The sequence below is a fragment of the Poeciliopsis prolifica genome, unplaced genomic scaffold (genome assembly GCF_027474105.1).
Source record: "Poeciliopsis prolifica strain line A6 unplaced genomic scaffold, Auburn_PproV2 SCAFFOLD139, whole genome shotgun sequence".
NCBI classification, from domain to species: domain Eukaryota; kingdom Metazoa; phylum Chordata; class Actinopteri; order Cyprinodontiformes; family Poeciliidae; genus Poeciliopsis; species Poeciliopsis prolifica.
In genome coordinates this window covers 115,310-133,092 of record NW_026562514.1, presented here as the reverse complement: position 1 = coordinate 133,092, position 17,783 = coordinate 115,310, and the positions used below count along the sequence as shown (strand labels likewise).

At 42.1% G+C, this 17,783-nt stretch overlaps 1 protein-coding gene across 1 annotated transcript; it reads right to left on the bottom strand.

Moving 5' to 3' along the window:
• Positions 1-3,655: 3,655 nt before the first annotated feature.
• On the bottom strand, positions 3,656-16,354 carry supt16h (SPT16 homolog, facilitates chromatin remodeling subunit). The gene is made up of 24 exons (XM_055025205.1): positions 16,111-16,354; positions 14,616-14,708; positions 14,143-14,313; positions 13,138-13,290; positions 12,904-13,050; positions 12,416-12,567; positions 11,932-12,104; positions 11,753-11,843; positions 11,598-11,671; positions 11,418-11,527; positions 10,889-10,954; positions 10,685-10,783; positions 10,182-10,297; positions 9,585-9,738; positions 9,358-9,485; positions 8,419-8,681; positions 8,210-8,328; positions 7,288-7,526; positions 7,143-7,218; positions 6,354-6,523; positions 6,142-6,271; positions 5,414-5,546; positions 5,257-5,331; positions 3,656-4,461 (listed from the first exon to the last, which is right to left on the bottom strand). The coding sequence occupies exons 1-24, from the start codon at positions 16,174-16,176 to the stop codon at positions 4,361-4,363; spliced, it is 3,099 nt and encodes a 1,032-aa protein (XP_054881180.1). The 5' UTR covers positions 16,177-16,354; the 3' UTR covers positions 3,656-4,360.
• Between the last annotated feature and the right edge of the window lie 1,429 nt (positions 16,355-17,783).

Below are 17,783 nucleotides of genomic sequence, written 5' to 3'. Positions count from 1 at the left end.
GACACCGTGATGAGGCAGGAAAAAGGCTCCATTCTTTTCTCAAAGGGAGGTTCTCCATGGCTGGGATCAGGCGGTCCGAGGATTTGTTGACAGTCTTGAAAGTCCAGCTTGGACTCCGGATTGTGTGCATTCAGCAAGGCCAACACCGAAAACAGCCTGGTGTTGGTGGACACTGGCTTGTTTTGCACATAGGCAGAGATGCGTGGTTTGTGAAAAAGAAATGAATGTTCAGAGGCGCTGCGGTCAGGGGTCACGCTTTCTCCTGAGTTACTTTCCATTGTGGCCTCTCCAAAAGGAAGAGATGTCTTCTTAGTGCTTGGAAATCAGAGAAGAGATTGTCAGACACTTTGAAAAATATAAATGCATTCATCAAATAATAATTGTACTAACTGGTGCAAAAAAAGAAACTAAATGGGAAATATGTTCTCAGGCTGGAAGAGAAAAAGGCTCAGAACCTCCAGGCAGAAATATTGAGCGTCTTTGAAATTTCTTCTGTGAATTTCAATCATTTCTGAAATGAATTGCATTTTAAATTGCCTATCTGCATTTACCTTATGACAGTTTTACAGAAGAGCCTGTCCCGGAAACGCAGACAGATAAGGACCAGCCCTCCAGCTGTCAAAGATCTCATGAATAACAGTATCTAGAAGCTCCCTTCATGTACTGAAGCAAAATATGTGTTGCCATATATGTATTGTTCTTCATAACTGCAGTAAATTCCCAAAGCAGACTGCGTTAAACAGATTAAGATGCTACGTACTGATATGTTCAGAGTAGTGTTTCTCAATCAGGCTGAGACATTTTTTAGATTTCTTTTAATGAAATCTTGCTATGAGGAAGCAGAATGATTGGACCATGTGACTAGAGCACTCAAATGGAAATTGCATTGACTCAATGAAAGAAGTCTTTCAATTTTTGACTTTTATGTTCCGAGGCTTATAATATAAAGCTAAAAATGTGAAGGTCCATACCATGACAAAAGGCTAGAAGGTAGTTTGATGAATAGGTGAATAACCTAAAAATTTAACAAAAGAAATGAAAGGAGAAATGGTTGATTACTCAACCAAAACTGCTTCTGGGTATTAGACTAATAATGGTCATAATAAAACGAATATTTAAGTTATTAAACGCAGCCACACATTGGTATTCTCTATACTGAATTAGTCAACGCATTCATGCACAATAGCTGCATGATAAATTTAAAGACGGACAAATGAAGCTGATAAAGGTTTGTCGTTTTTAAAAAAATGCAATATTTTCTTCTGAATGAAAGCGATTCGACAGCGCAGCTGTTGTTAAAACGTCTGCTGGTCCTGAAAACACACATCCTGGACATATCAATAAATCATCAGACAATTTGCTGTCACCCCTAAAACCATCTGAGCCAGCAGATTCACAAGAAACACACACCAAACAGGGGAAAAACAAATTTCAGGTGAGAAGTGGAAATAGTCTCTCAGGCACGGGTTATCCTGTCCTAAACCTTCTCTCCATGACGACTCCAACCACAAACGGGTCACAACCCTCCCTTTGGTTCACTGAAATGTAACGCTGTGTGATTCCGGGTCATGATGAGCTGCGATGCCTGTGAAGCCATGTTTGTAGTAAACATGATTCTTTCATGATGGAAAAACATATTTAACCAAACGAGTTGATCTTACATTAAATGGGCTCAACAGTCAAATCACAGTTTAAAGGACTAAAGGGTTTAGAAGTGGACGTCTTTCAAAACTGCCAAAATGGATTTCAGCTGGATGTGAACTTAAAAATAAGATATTAGATGAACAGAGAACATTTTTCCAAATACTACATAGAGGCAGATTAACAATCTGGTCTTCTTACCTGTCAAGAGTTCCAGCAGGTGTGCAGCTGAGTGAACCTTCAGATGAGGCCTTTTATTACAAACTACGACAGGAACCGCCCCATTTTTTGAATACTTCTCTCCTGTTTGTTTTAGTATTTATCTGATTAACAAGGCATTGCTCATCGTGCCTTCAAATTAAATATATCAGCTGATCTCAAGCCTGAAAGATCAGATGCCAACATAAGTTGTGTTTCTTTAGAAGTGAAGGTGAGATTCTGTTTTTCTGGAAACAGGAGCTTTACAGGAAATCTGTGAACATATTTCAATAAAAATATACACACACTTAGATACATATCTTATATAAAGAAAAGAAGCGTCGTCCATTTCCTATAAATGCTTTCTTTACAGTCGTGCCCAAACATTTCATAACCACTGCTGTCAATACATCTTGCAGCAGGAAGTCGCTGCATTCAGACTGGATATTTTTGCTTATTTTAATTTATATCAAATCTGTATAATAAAACCTGCCAACGTTTATTGGTCTAGAGGCGACTAATAAACATCAGCCGTGAAACAGAAACCAGACGGTGCAAGATATTGAATTGGCTCCAAAGCTCTATGTTGACATAATATTTTTACTAATATGCGTTTATACATGTTCTTTTGATTTCTAAAGAAACACAACTTATGTTGAATGACCTCCAGTGAAACCCTGAGCTGCAGGTACATGGAAACGTAAGCATGTTCTCACAGCAGGTGAACAAAAGGGATCATGCTGCTTCACAGAAGAAGAAACTCAGATTCTGTTTTTGTTTTGTTGTTCAGATAAAATGAAACTGATGTATAGGGCAGAGGGCGTGTGTAAGCACGCGCCCTCTGCCCTTTCGGTACCTGTCAGTGATGTTTGCACAGCATGAATGATTCAGTTTTCTGTAATGTCTTGCAGAAATACTTGTAACTTTTGAACCTCCTGACATTTTGTGACGTTTACGCCAGTTTCGCTTTTATTTCAAGACGAAACAGTTGATTCTGTTTATTGAATGTGAGCTGGAGTTTCTTGGTTAAGTAAAAACATGTCAAATTTAGTTTGTTTTGCGTTTTCACTGCAATGGTCTTGAGTTTCCACTTGTAACAAGAAGCTCTGATACTCACCAGAATCTTGTTTTTTAAAATACAGTCTGGTTTGCTCAAGAAGTCAAGGAATCTCACATGAAGACATTTGAACCTGAGCAGCAATTAATGAGTGAATTTTTTTTTTTTAAATCATTAGGTTGTTTATTGTGGGCCTCCTTCATCCCTTTAAGTTTCAAACCTCCATCCTGGATATTTTTGCTTATTTTAATTGTACAAAGTTCTTTGAAAGTCCTGAGTAAATATGTTTTCCCACATATCCAGAACAACAGGAACTTTCAGTATCTAGCAAATCATTTTTGCAATTTACCGTCTATTAAAAGAGCACCTCAGATTCATTTCACTTCCTGCCACGGCGGGGGGCTGAAATTACCGTAATAACCTCATATTGGGTGGAAAGCGCAACGGCTCCACTGCTGCTCCACTCGCCTGCCCCTGTATTCACACGTATCCTTCCGCTACTAGCTTCACCATCTTTCATTCAAGCACACGCATTCGGTAACCCAGTAATAGTTCCCCACTCAAAACACAATATCATCTGCAAACATCATAATTCATTTCCCTCATCCTGGCAGACGTTTCCTGCTTCACCTCACCCATCAGCCTCACCGAAGGTGGAAATCTAATTCCCTCATCCACCATCAGCAACTCAATACTTCTTGGCCACTTCACCCCATTTATGGAACTTGAAAGCTGAAGAAAACCCAATGGAAAACAAACTACAGTTTCTTTTCATTTTATTACAAAAACAAAAAACAGATTTTCAGAATCAACAGTACATCTATTCTGATACAACAAAAAGGGAAACGTAGGACAAGTGTGAGGAGGATGGTGTATGCGTGCGTGCATGTGTGTGTGCATGTGTGTGTGTGTGTTCCCGTGGGCTTTACAAATCTCGTTAGAAAACCAAAAACAATCAGGGAAGGTGAACGCTCCTGCTGGTCATCACATTTTAAGAAAGAAAACGCGTTGAGATGAAGATTGATTAGTTTTCATATAAAACCACTTTGCAGAGGGGATGACAGGCCGTCTTTTATTATTCGTCATATCAAGAAACCAATTTCATCTTAAGCAGAAAACAACTTGCAATAAAAACCCATGAACACACACACACACACACACAACCAAAAAGAGTAGCTGACTGAAGAACAGAGTCAGTTGGGAATGAACATGATGAGAAGCTGTTGAATGAAGTGTGACTGCTGGTTCTCTTGTCGTCACGAGTAACTTCACAGACCCCCGAAAGAGAGACGAAGAAAAATGGGGGGAGACCTTCTACGTCTATGTACAGGTTGCTTGTCTGAAAATGTGTGTGTGATTTTGAAAAAAATATAGCCACAGAAGGGGTAAAAGAAAAAAGGCGGGAGGGTAAAATGGGTTTGGCAGTGTGTGTGTGTGTTTGAGAGTGTGTGTGTGTGTGTTAGTTTAGGACCGCCGCTTCTTTTTACTGCTGGGAGGGGCCGATGAGCGTGCCTTCCTCTTCCTGTTGGAAGTGTCCTCGTCTTCATAGTGGCTCTCTTTGTCGGCTGCAGAACGGAAAGAGAAACTAGTTACCTTGATGACTGAGGAAGATCAAAAACAGTTACGCCACAAATTTATTTCTTTAACCATTCGGCCCAGACAACGGCTTGTAATCTCGCTACTAGAACAACCGATGTTTCAGTCCTTTCAATTGGTCAGAAATCGTTGTCGATTTTCAGCCTAAGCTGTTCGCAAACGTTTGATCTTTCTGATTCTGTAAGAGAATCTTCTTTACTCGGTATCGGTGGCCGCACCGAAGAGTGTGATCAGAGCCCATTTTTGAGTTTCCAACCAGCAGATCAAGGTGAAAACTGGTTGATTGTGGTCAACAGTCTCCCTCTTGGTGCTCTCTAAACAGCCTTCATTTGGAAAACAGATCTTATTTACCCGAAGTTCAAAAGAATTTTTAAAACTTCAAAGGATTTTGATCTTAGCTGTCATTGCAGTGCAGGAAGTTATGGAAATATTCAAAGACTGTAACCTGACTTAAAGATAACGAACAAACAATAGCAGCTACACTGCAGAAACACAAACGCTTACAAAGTAATATTGGTCTAGTTTCTAGTGGAAATATCTTAGTACACCAGAAATAAGACGAAACTAACCTACAAGCATTTTTCAACAAGATACAAGATGCTTGTTTTAATCATTTTTTAAAAATATCGATCAAAACGCTGTAGCTACAGATTATTTCACCTGTAAAGTAGGAATAAGTGAAATAATCCGCCAGTCGAACATGCACTGGACCAAAACTACTTGGTGAAATTTTGTGTTTTTGCGGCGGGATCGCAGACACAGACCTTTCCTGGCCTCCTCCTCCAGCTCGTCCCAGTCTTTGCCGCTCTCCTCCTCGCTGCCCAGTGAAGCGCTGTAATCTGCACCCAGACAGGAAGTTGAGTTCAACCGTGCCTGAAGAGTGGCGAGGAAAGTCTTGGCCAAACAACGAAGCAATATTACCGTTACCGGAGTCTTCTGTCTCCGAGCTGTAGTCTTCGTCACTGTCCTCCTCTTCCTCCTCCTCTTCGTCGGCAGATGGGTTGAACGTTTCGTCCTCCATCTCGGACTCCGAGTCTTCCTCCGCGCCGCTTCCCTAAAACAAAAAGGAAGATGTGTGGATGAAGTCAAAACCAAAACGTCTAAACAGTTCAATATTAATTTGATTGCTGCTTCATGTATTTTGCAATATTTTATGACTTGGATAATGGTTATTCTAGTTATTTTCAATAGCTGTGTTTCCATTCCAAATTAGTGCAAAACCTTTGTTGATATTCTGCTAATGTTGAAAAAACTGTTTCAAAATGGAGGCGTTTTCATAAAAGAAGAAACAAAATTAAAGTTTGTTCATGCAGCAAGTCACTAAAAAACACGACCCTCCAAACACTTCCTGTCATTTTCTGTGTCGTTTCCAGCAGTAGTGACGCTCGGTTATTGGTTATATGACTTGTGTGAGATGTGGGGAAAAAAATTTATTTCCATTGAAGTTTTGCAATTCTGATGGAGCCAACATGTCACCCATTTTTTTCCTAATTACCGTGGCTCCATAAAACGGATTTATTTAATTCAAATTGCGCAATTATACAGTCACAGCGACTGTTGTGTCTTTGTGCAATTATAATAAAGTAAGTCTGAATCGAAGAACTAAAGTGAATCCGGTTGTTTCAATCGTTTAAGCAACTCAAGCTCACCTCGCTCTCGGGGTCTAAGAACGACCAGCCTCCCTGCTCGAAGAAACCCTCTGGATCGTCAACGATGGTCTTCATGATCTTGGTCCAGTTCAAAGACTGAACTCCTTCTGTGTACTTGATGTCACATGAGCTGAAGAAAAAGAAACGAAAAAAAGAAAATCAGTGAAAAAGTGAAAAAATAAAATCCTGCGGTCAGCTGAAGTGTGTCGTACTTGAGCCACTCCTTGATCGGGTCCAGGGAGTTGACAGGCACTGCGTTGATCATGGTGACCTTTTTGCTGTAGTCCTTGTAGACGATGACGACGTCAAAGTTCTTGAGGTGGAACTGAACGCGCTCGAAATGGACCAACTCCACCTCGTCGAGAGTCACCACGAACGGCGGCTGAAAGCAGTGAAATTTAGACTCAAACAAAACCGTGCTGAAGATTTTTTTAAGGGCCGGTAGTATTATGCATTTTTCAGGCACATGCCACCATTTTATAGCACAATCGACTGAAATAACTGTTAGCGTCAGTTGTTAGAAAAATTCTGCAAATTTGTGACTCGAAAGAAATAGGACTTCCTAATTATTGCCTTGAAATTGAGCTCTTTAAAAAGCTCCTGTCAACATGGCTCCTCCTAACCCTTTAATAACATTTTTAGCAGCGTTTCACTGAGAAGTAGCTGCTATAATGAATTCAGCAGATGCTCAGTTTCATCAGGTGTTTGCTAATTGCTGCTGGCTAGTCTGAAGGAACTCAGAAGGCGAGTCGGAAGCCATTGACTTGGAAACTGCAGCTCTGAGGAGAAGCTTAAGTCTTTGAAGGTCCAACCAGGTGTTTTGCACAGCTGGATGGTTGCCATGGAGTTTTCAAGATTTCCCAAGCATGCATAAAAGATGCAACACCGCACACGTTATTGACGAGGGAATATCATCATGACATGATGTAAAGCTCAAAAAAAAGTACATTTGACATGATAAGAAGACGAGAATTGGATTGAAAAACTTTCAGTGTCCTCACCCATTCTGTAACGTTGATGAGGGAACTGGATGTTGGCTGTAATAAGCAAGTACTCCTGTAGGGGGCGCCCTGGAACCTGAGGACAAACATCTGTCAGCACACCTCCCGGTTATCAAACCACATTCATCTCCTTCCGTTTCCGTACCCCAGGTCCCTGAAGGGAACCTCGAACTCCAGCTCCTCCTTCGTCAGCGTCTCCACCTTCTCGATGAAGTTCTTGAACGCCGACTTGAGCTTGTGCCGCATCTCGCGCTCCATCTGCTCGGCGTACAGGTCGTCTCTGTCGTGCATGTGCTGGTGTTTGCCCAGGTCCGTGGTGATCTCCCCGACCTCGGTGTAGAACTGCACGTCCGTGTGGCGCCTCTTGCCGAACATGATGGCGTTCTAGGGGACAGGCCGAAAGGTCGGAGGTTAGACGTTGGTAATTAGCGACCACTTTGAGATAGAATTTGAGAATTTGTGAAAGAGAAACCAACAGGTTTTATTTTGAAAAGGGACACAAAAAAAGGAAGAGGAAACGGAGTAAAGCATTCAAAGCTGCTGCCTCTTACTGCACTCTACTTTTAGAAAATCTTATGTTCAACACAAAGTATTTGCCTTTTTATAACCAAGTTTTAAAATTTAGAACCTTGTCTTTCCAAAACCTTTTACTGCGGCTTTGATCCAATTTATTAAACTTAGGAAAATATCAGCAAGTAAGAAAGTGACTCAACTCCTGTCCTTAAAACTGAGGATAAATTTGTTCAATGGAGCCTTAAAGAATTCAAAAACTACACAAGAAACATGCAGAAGCCATTTTAAGTTTTTAAGTTGAATGACATGTTTTGCACAAAAAAAATTAAAAATTGGATTTAGTTTTTTTTTTCCCCCCCAGAAAAATTGGACCCATTTTCTGCATTTTGGGTGATCTGCAAGCAGCCGACCCTTGCATGAGAAATCGATCTCATCTTACTTTGAAAAATCAACATTTAGCAGCTTGTCAGGCAAAAATAAATAATTAAACGAATCATATCGGCTAAAATAAAGTTGAGTGCCTCTGCCGACTCGTTACGTTTTACTAAGTGTACCTTTAGGTGGAAGTGAAGGACGATGATCATCTCCCCGTCACACGGCTGGAAGATGGCGTGTTTAATGTTGTTGTAAAGAATGTCCACTTTATCACCGCGAACCGACGTGAAACGGAAACCTGAGGGGAAAAGAACAAGCGACAGAACTCAGCATTCGTCCCGTCCGGCTTCCCTGACCCTCGCTGCCGCGACGCTTCCGCCCTCCCCACCGTTGGTGTGCGCCTCCAGCGAGCCCTGCATCCTCTTCTGGGCGATGTTGGGCCGGATGTAGAGGTCTTTGAGCTTGGGGTTGCTGCGGTTCAGGTTGATGACCAGCGAGTCCTGCTTCACGATGCCCTCCTTCTCCTTCTCCTCGGCTTCCCGCGTCTTGTAGCGCTTCTGCACCTCCTTGATGATCCGGAAGGCGTTCTGCAGGTTGGTGGACGGCACCGACGTGTCGCCGGGGGCCTTCAGGTTGGACGCCCGGTACGTGCTGGCAGAGGAGAGAGGGGCGAACGAGCTCATCGATATGAGAAAGATCCACTTTATAGAAAATATAGAAAAACAGCAGGTTTCAATTCTGGATTAATTGATTCATGGATGAATCAATTACTGAACTCATTGATTAACTGGAGTACACAGACTCAAACAATCATTTGGTAAAAAAAAAAAGAAAACGACACATTCGGAGCAGGAATTAAGTCAAAACTGTACAAAATGTGTGTATACATTTAAGACAAAGATAACTAACTTAAATAAATGTAAGAGAATATATATTCTCTTACAGACGAAATGTTTGGTTTGGGTTTAACAGCCTCCAGTGTTTCACTGGCGAGTCCAGAGTTTCTGAATCCGATCCATCAAATATCAAGCAGAAGTCCTAACTATATTCTCTTACATTTAAGAGAATATATATTCAAATTCCCAATGGGAATCTTCTTAGATTTTATGCAACAACATGTAATAAAATGCAAAATTTTTTGGAAAAACCAAACTGTCTATTGTTGACTTACATTTTTTATGCATTTCCTAGGTGACTAAATGATAAAGTTGCAGAATGTGCCAACATTTTATCTGATAAATCAATTAACTGTCTGAATAATTGATCAAATGATCATCAGCTGCAGCAAACAGACAGTAGAGCTTTATGTTTGGGTAGAAATACTCACATTTCTTTGACAAACGTGGCGTCGGGATTGGGGAAGATGTTTCCCTCCTGTCGTCCCAGAGAGCTGCCGGGGACGTAGAAGTTGATTCTCAGGTAAGTGTAGTCTCCCTCTACAGACATGCTAATGTTCTGAAACATCAAAAAACAGACACAGATGCATGATTAAAGTGATTAATTTCATAAAAAAAAAAAAATCACTGGAGTATGAATCATAAAGTTCGGGGCTACCTTAATGGTTGCGATGTGAAACGGCGTGGCGATGCCAAAAACTGGCATGATAACCGTCTCGTATTTCTTGTCGATGTGAATCTTCATTTCCCTGATTTCCTTCTCTTTGGGCATCTGAGAGACGTTCTTGTACGACACGTTTGATTTTCTGGCTCTGGGAGGAGACGGAGGGACGGGTCAGGATTTACATACGTTTCCCACAGTGAACTTCAAAACCTTTTCAAAACTCATCAAGCTGAGATTTATAACATTGTTCTTATCGCCACACTTTCGCTCACTCTGAATTCTGCAAACCGTAAAGAGTGCATTTGTGGGGAAAAAAATAAAATAAATCTAGATTTTCTAAAAATTAAATCTTGGAACAAATAAAATAAAATAAAATTTTCATAAATCAATAACATGAATTAATCAAATTCTAATTTGATACATGTTAATGATCAATAACAGATTTTTGATTAACCACGATTAATTGTTAAATCAAATGTTAATTTGATTAAATCAATTAATCAAACCTAATTGGACAAATCGAAGTCGACTAATTGACCTGACGGTGAACCAGGTACATTTATGAGGGGAAGAAACGTTTCCAACACTCACTTCTGGATGTGCTGCTCTCCTTTCTGCTCCGTCAGGCGCCGCTTGGCCTCCTCGTTCAGGTTGTTGGCCAGCTCCTTCTGGTGAGCGCGCCTCTTCTCCTCCGCCGTCATCTCGTTCTACATGTCATTTGCAGAATAAAACAAAAAAACAATCACTGGTTAAAGGAACCGAAGTATTATTCTGTTTTTAAGATGATAAACAACATACATGCAGAAAACAGACTTGTATTGAGATATGTGGTGGGGAAAAAAAAAAAAAAAACACTCGGAAACACAAAAACCAAGTAAAAGTTGTTGAAATCAAAATGGCGGTCTTTTCCATCAGCGGGGGTTTTTTTTCTTAAATATACGTCACTGAATCGGTTCAGCTGATGAGATTTGAGGATAAAACGAATACTTACCTTCCCGAGTAGCTGATAGAGTACAGAGACATTCACACCATCAGGACAGAGCAAACACCAAATCAGCAGTCAGGTGAGGAACAACACAGAGGTCCACACTCACTCTGGTTCTGTCTGCCAGCAGGGCGGCGCTCCGGGCGCCCTTCCCCAGCAGCTCCTCGGCGTCATCGCCTTCCTCCTCCTCGTCTTCTTCGTCGTCATTCTAACCAAAACAAAACGAAACACAAAGAACGATTGATAAGTCTACCGGTGATCCATTTCTTTCACTCAGAGTAAAGAAGAAGATTGAGACAAAGAGAAAACCTGCCTTCAAGAAGATGGCCACGTTCTTGATCTTTTTCTTGACGGGGGTGAGTATCGTGGCGGCCTCTTCCTGCCAGACAAAACGCCCAGGTTCAGATCAAACACAAAAACTCATGATGACGTCACGCAGCAGCAATAACTTTAAAATTATTCACTTTAAGTTTTATGAAATTCAGAAAAGACCTGCTTTCTCTAGAGTTGTAAAAAGGAGCCAGAATTCCCTGCGCTACAGTCCGCTTCCTGTTTTTGGAGAGATCTCTGGTCTGCTTGGCATTCGGACCGCACCAGAGTTCACTTCAACCGAACCGAAACAGAGGCCGAGTTCGCTTTTCTGGGAGTCTTTTTATTACGCGTTCACGCCTAGCCGAACGAACCGGACTTTCTAGGCGATCGAGTCAGAGTTCGATTAAAGCAGACTAAACGAGGAACAATTTAAGGATTCACAGGCGAACTGATTAACTGAGACAAAAAGGTCGCAGTCTGGATCAAACAACCATATTTAAAAAAATAAAGAAACAAAAGAGAGACCTCACCTCATTGATTTGAACTGTGTCGCCGAGGAACAAGGCGTACTTCTGCTCCTCCTTCTTGGCATCTTTGTTGGTCAGGTCGGAGAGGCCCAGGCTGATGCTCAGCACCATGCCTGTTGGAGACAGCCGGTATTACCAAAGAGGCCGTGCAGTAAAACCCAGCGGTAGAGCTGATGCGCTCACCTTTTTTCAGTTTGTACTGGTTCTTAGCGTTCAACACCAGAGAGCCTTCTCTGAACTCGATGCCCATGGCAAAGCTGAGAAGAAAACACAGACGTGAGCGAGTGGAAGGTGCATGAACGCGGCGCTGAGAGGAGGCGACGCCGCTCTGCCTTTACCCCAGGTTCTTCGTCAGCTTCGCCACGAGGTCCGGCTTCTCTTTCTTCACGTACTCCATGACGCCGTTGTAGGCGTCGCAGATTTTCACGCCTTGCGGAGGAAAAAGATGTCGCCGGTTTACGATTTTACCGTTTCAGCTGTAATGACAGAGAAGCGCGGAGCATTTCCAGACACTCACCGTGCTTCAGCTCCTTCAGCAGCTCCTCCTCCACCTGCAGCAGGAAGTTGTAGTTGTCCTGCATCTCCTGAGAGGGGTCCACCATGAGCGTGCGCACCAGGTTGGAGCAATAGGACTTGTAGCGGATCCCCATGGCACACGTGATGGCACCAAAGTGCATGTGGTTTTTGTCGCTGGTGAAGAGAAAAATAAAACGGGGAGGAGTGATGGGTTAAATACTGCCTGTCATCGCAGAATCAGAAGTTGGAGAAGTTTAGTGAATCAGAAAAACAAATCTTAGCTTTCAGCTAACAGCAGTCAGCATCATCTAAAGAAAACAGGCAGGTATCCAATTGGTTGGAGCGACATCTAGTGGCCTTATTCGTACACTACGTCCTTCGACTCCATCGCCCCTTTTCGGTTTGTGGTTCACGTTTAGTTCTGCCGCAAAGTAGCGTGAAACGGCAGAAACGAATGATTCCCTGCAGAGGGGAAGACGGTCTACCTGACGACGCTGAACTTCAGGCTGTAGTTGCCGCCGCTCTGGATGATGGGAGGGTAGCACATCTCCACCGTGGACGGGTCGGCCCCACCCAGGTACTTCTTCTCCTCTATGGCTTTCTCCACCGACTCGGCTAATTTGCTGTGACGCACTTTCTGATGACGAGAGCAAAACGGAGGATTAAAGAGAAACGTCCAGGAGAACCACACTGTAAGGTCAGTGTTGGTAAGAGTAACAACTTGAAGCCAGAAGCATCAAATTAGGGAAGTGTTTAACTTTATTCTACACAGGCTGTTTTTTATTTGAATAATCTCCGGATTGAGAAAGAAAGGGTCTCTGAGCTTGGCAGCCCACCAGTCTTATACTACATTGGGGGAAAAGCCCAGTGCATCTAAAGTGGTAATGTCACTCAAGAAAGCAAATTCAAGACTCAGAGCCAGTGAGGGATCCGTGAAAACGCACGCAGATGTCAACGCCGTCGATCTCCTCACCTCATCTGCGTCGACGATCTCCATGACCCGCTCCTTAAAGAACTTGGAGTAAACCTCTCCGGTGATGGCTGCCGCCTTCTTCATCAGGTTGAGCTCTCCGTCCTCCTTCACCGCCATCGTGTAGGCGACTACGGCGCTGATGTCCACCTGCGCCACACAAACCCAAACGTTGAGCAAACGACGCGTCGCCTGGCTCTAGTTGGCGAACGGCTCGGCGTGTGGACGCCGCCTCACCCTGTCCAGCCCCTCTGCGGTGAGCGCGTCGTTCCAGCTCTTCATGTATTCCCCGGGGAACTTGTCCTTGCTGAACACGCCTATCGACTTTCCCTCTTTGCTGCCCTTGATGGCTTCGATCATCTTGTCAAAGTTACCCTTGTTGCTTTCGTTCTGGAAGAGGCGAGGCACAAGAGACATGGTGGTTTGTGACGGCACAGGATTTGCAGGTTATAAAACAAAATACTCACAAATCAATGGGCTTAATTTCAAGCTCAACAGTCTACTCTCGTTATAGCAGCTTATTATTGAGCGTAGCTTTCTTTTATTAAAGTCTCTCCAGAATTTTTTTTATGTTCTTTGTGATTGTTGCAACCTGAAACTACTAATTCTGTGGCATTTTTTTCAAAAAGTTTCCATTTTTTATTTTATTTTGGCCTTACTTTTGCCATAACACTGCCTTTGTTTAAATTTCTGTAAATAACCTTCCCAAAAAAAAACACTTGATTTAAACAGTTCATTTCTGAAACGCAAACAACATTTTCAACTACCTTCTTAAAACAGCACTCATAATACAAATAAAATCATATACTGGTGAGGGACTAATGTGCAAAAAACAAACAAACAAAAAAAAATCCACATCTGCCATTCAACTTAAGACTTCAAAATGTTTTTTGCAAAAGAAGACAGACAAATGTTACCGTTTCGACACACACGGCGTTTTCATCTGACATTTATGGCTTTCAAAACACGTCACGAAACAGGAAGTGAAGTCGGAAAAGTAGGAAATACGGAAAACGTTAAGATGATTGGTCAGATTTTTTTTGGAAAAGTTGCGATGGCTGGTGAAAATCCGACTACCCCCAAAATTCGGGAATGATGTACAAATTTACCTCAATCGTTGCAAAAACAACTGTCTGTACAACACCGAGACTGTTCATGATGAAACCACAGAACAAACTCCAATTGCATAAAAATAATAATAATTAATCCATTAAACATTAACCAGGCAGACATCTCTGCTACCTTTTCTCTGGTGAGGAGCGTGATGGGTGGCACTCCGTTAGCGTTCTCGTTGCCTTTAGTTATGGCCACCTGCTTGAGGAAATCCACTTTCTTCTTGCTGGCCAGGAAAATTATTTTGGTTTCGCAAAACACCATGATGGTGTCGGTCAACTCGTAGCCAAACAGCCAGGTCTGCAGCAACAAAACAAATATTTTAAAAATAGCACATATGTGTGATCTGGTACAAGGACTAACGTGGACGGATGGGAAAAGGCTTTCTAAAGAAAATTAACAAAACAGCTGATAATCAATTAAACAAACACAACAAACTAAATGAAAATAAAGCTTAAAGAAAACAGGAGCGGAGCTTCGACCTGAGCTAAGCTGTAATTTAGAGATAAGATTGAAAGTTTGTTCGCAGAGATTGTGTTAAGAGTCCTAAACAGTCGCTTGATGGTATCCCGCAGGGTTTGGTTGTTGAGGCCTGCGCTCACCTGTATGGCTGTGGACTTGGCGTACACAATTTCCTCATCAACTCCCACGGAAACCACAATGGCGTCGACCTTACCGAACTCATCCTCCGCTTTCTGGAAAACACACACGGACAAGGTGACGAAGCCGAATGATACAACTTCATGATAAAAATCAACTATTAAAGAGTCTGAGTTAAAATAATGACATAAAGCCAAATGTTTTGCAAGACACATTCTTACTGCACACAGCTCTGGTCTTCATAGAGTGATCCTGCATTTGATTTGTGCTTAAAGTCATAGCTTGGATGTGGGAATGCCCAAGTTGAATGATCTGATTGGGATTTGGGAAAATAAGCGGGATATTCCAAACATTGCCAAGGCATTCAGGGTTTCCTCCAGTGTATTATAAGCCTGGCAGGCCGCCAGGCTTTACTTGTGCCTAAAACAGGCTTAGCATCTCTTATTTAAGTTTGATTTTCTTTTACAACCACCGGACTTAACGAGTTTTCTGGCATTTTTCTTTCTAGTTTATTGAAACCCATTGGGGAACCTTTCATAATCACAATATGTAATATAAAAAGTCTGAGACGTGTTGATGAGTAGCTAATGAGGGCAATTTTCATCCTATTCTATGAAGACAAGAGACACACAAAAAATTAGTTAGGGTAGCTCCTATTTTTCTATTACAATTTCACAATTCATGGGGGGTATTTTCAGCCAGCTGGCTGGCAGTGCATATCAACAGCCGGGGTAGGACGAGTGCTGAATCAAATCAATGCTCGAGACTATGAACACCGTAGGCTCACCCCGCCACATTCTCCCTCACTTTTAGGTAGTCAAAAAAAGAAAAAAATGACGACTTTTTTTAAAAATGTTGCAACAAAACTAGCAGTGAAAGACTGTGAACTCATTAAACTGCATTACGGAAACCAAATGAAAGGACCCACAGTCGTCCCTGGCCATGTAACTAGGATGCTGACGTTATCGAGATGCTAATCAGCCAGCTAACATTAGCATGTTGTTAACACTGGAGGTGTAAACCGACAGGAACTAAATATATCCGCGGTTTGCTTCATGTCCTGTAGCTCCGCGGGACCCATGTGGACAATTTGCTGCATTTGTAGGGCTTTGATGTGATTTGTTTATCAAGGCAGCAGCCGCAACACCATTGCAGTTCAGGTCGTTCGGCTAGCAGGCTAGCTAACGTGGGGAATGTGAGTGCTGGTGTGCTAACATGAGGCAGCTAGCCACTCTGACGGGTAGATAGGACAAGAGGGTAGTTTTCAGAAAGTTGCGAGGGGGCTCCATGGCGTGTATCAGGGAAGCAGAGCTACTACTGATGCCGCGCTGGCTTTTAGGGGTCGCGGGCTCAAACACGTTCACGCCAACACTCGCCATAGAGAAACCACGGGCTAACTTAGCGGTTCGCCAGCAGCAGCAGCTCACTTTTTACAACTACAGTAAACTCCACCAGGCTCCCTGACTCCGACACGCGCGTCACGTCGACAACAATCACCTTCCAGTTGCTGTACAGCCTCTTGATTCGGCGGTAGTAAGCCTCCTTGTCCAGGTTTACTGCCATGGCGAGTCCCCCTTTCTGCAAACTCCAGCTCCCGGCTTCGCCTCGCAGTAGGCCGGATATCGATGACGGCGAGTGTCAACCAACAACAACGCACTTCTTCCCTTTCCACGCCTGCCGAGATCCAAACACCACGGAGAGATGCTGCAGCCTGCCTTATAATTTCACTGACGGCCTTTTTTTCCCCTTTTTTAAAATCAAGCAATCATGTAACTAAAAAAATGAGGCTATAAGCTTTATTACTTAAAAACGTGCATAATAGTGTAATGTAAATCCTCCCCCTGTCGTAATTAACTCCTTGTTGCCCCCTCCCTCGTTTCTTCCTGCGCTCCTTTTCCCTCCCCCTTCGCGTTTTAACACATCGCTATCATAAACATCGCTATAAAACTTCACGCAACCTGACTGCACTTTATTCTTTTAATTTATTTGATAAAAACAGTCATTTAAGTAAACCATTTTCTCCTCCCCGTTATGTCGGTCACTAATATTTGTTTTTTATGGCGCATTGTAGTACACGCCGCACAACAGCGCCCCCTGTCCTCTTAACCACGTTGCTGTTTTTTTCTTTTGTTTTCCCGCCACTGCGCGTTGTAGATTTTTCCCGCCACAATCGTTGAATGGATCTGGTGACGTCAATCTCGCGATACAAACTGCGAAGTCAGACGCTCACCATCATTTTTAAGGGAAACTGCAGTTCACATATTAAGATAACAGCACATCTACCTAGATTTAAGTTTTGTCTTAAAACATGATTTGTAAATTAAAAATGTATTTATGTGTAGCTTCCGTTAGTTTCAACTTGTCCATTTCTACAAATGTCTAAAAGTTTGTGCTAACTGGAGGAACAATCGCTTCTAGTTCTTTTAAAATCCTCCATCCTCCATAAACATATTCCTTTTAAAAAATATATTTTACTGATTGATTTTTTTATGGTTTTCGCCATCGTTCTTAATTTTATTCCTTGAAATAAATGAAATTCAAAACCAGTTATCTTCTGTTCAAGTTATAGATCATTCATTTCTTGTATTTCTTTATATTTCTGGTTGTTGAAGTCTCTAATTTTTGTGATTTGTCTAAATAAAATAATCTAAATAACTTGGGAAAATAGTAAAAACTAAAACAAAGTTAACACCAAAGTGTAATAAAAATAAATGTTATATTATAACGTAAAATATTTTTATTTCATAATTAAAAACATTGCCATAATATCTACAATAGACCACACCAATCGCTTTATCCATCTGGAAACAGTTTTTTTTTTTTGGAAGCAACTTAATTCTTTTATTTCTTAGTCAACCTGCCACTGATTTTTATGGAGTGTTAGGGCCATTGTGGATAGGTGAAAGAATGGAGGAGAACATTTCTGCCAAAAATTTGAGATTGCCAGGAAACTGACATTTTTCAGTTCAACCCCGGCGGTCTTAGCACAACACTCAGTAGCACCACAGCGGCTGTCACAGTCAGACAACGGGGAAGCAGGTAAGTTTGGGTGCGAGGGGTCGATGTCCCGTCAGACCGTCAGTTCCCGAAACCCCACCCCACCCAAAAAAATAAACAAACTTATTGTAAAAAGCTTGTGGGGTCTAAATGAGCATTGTAGGGTTAAAAAG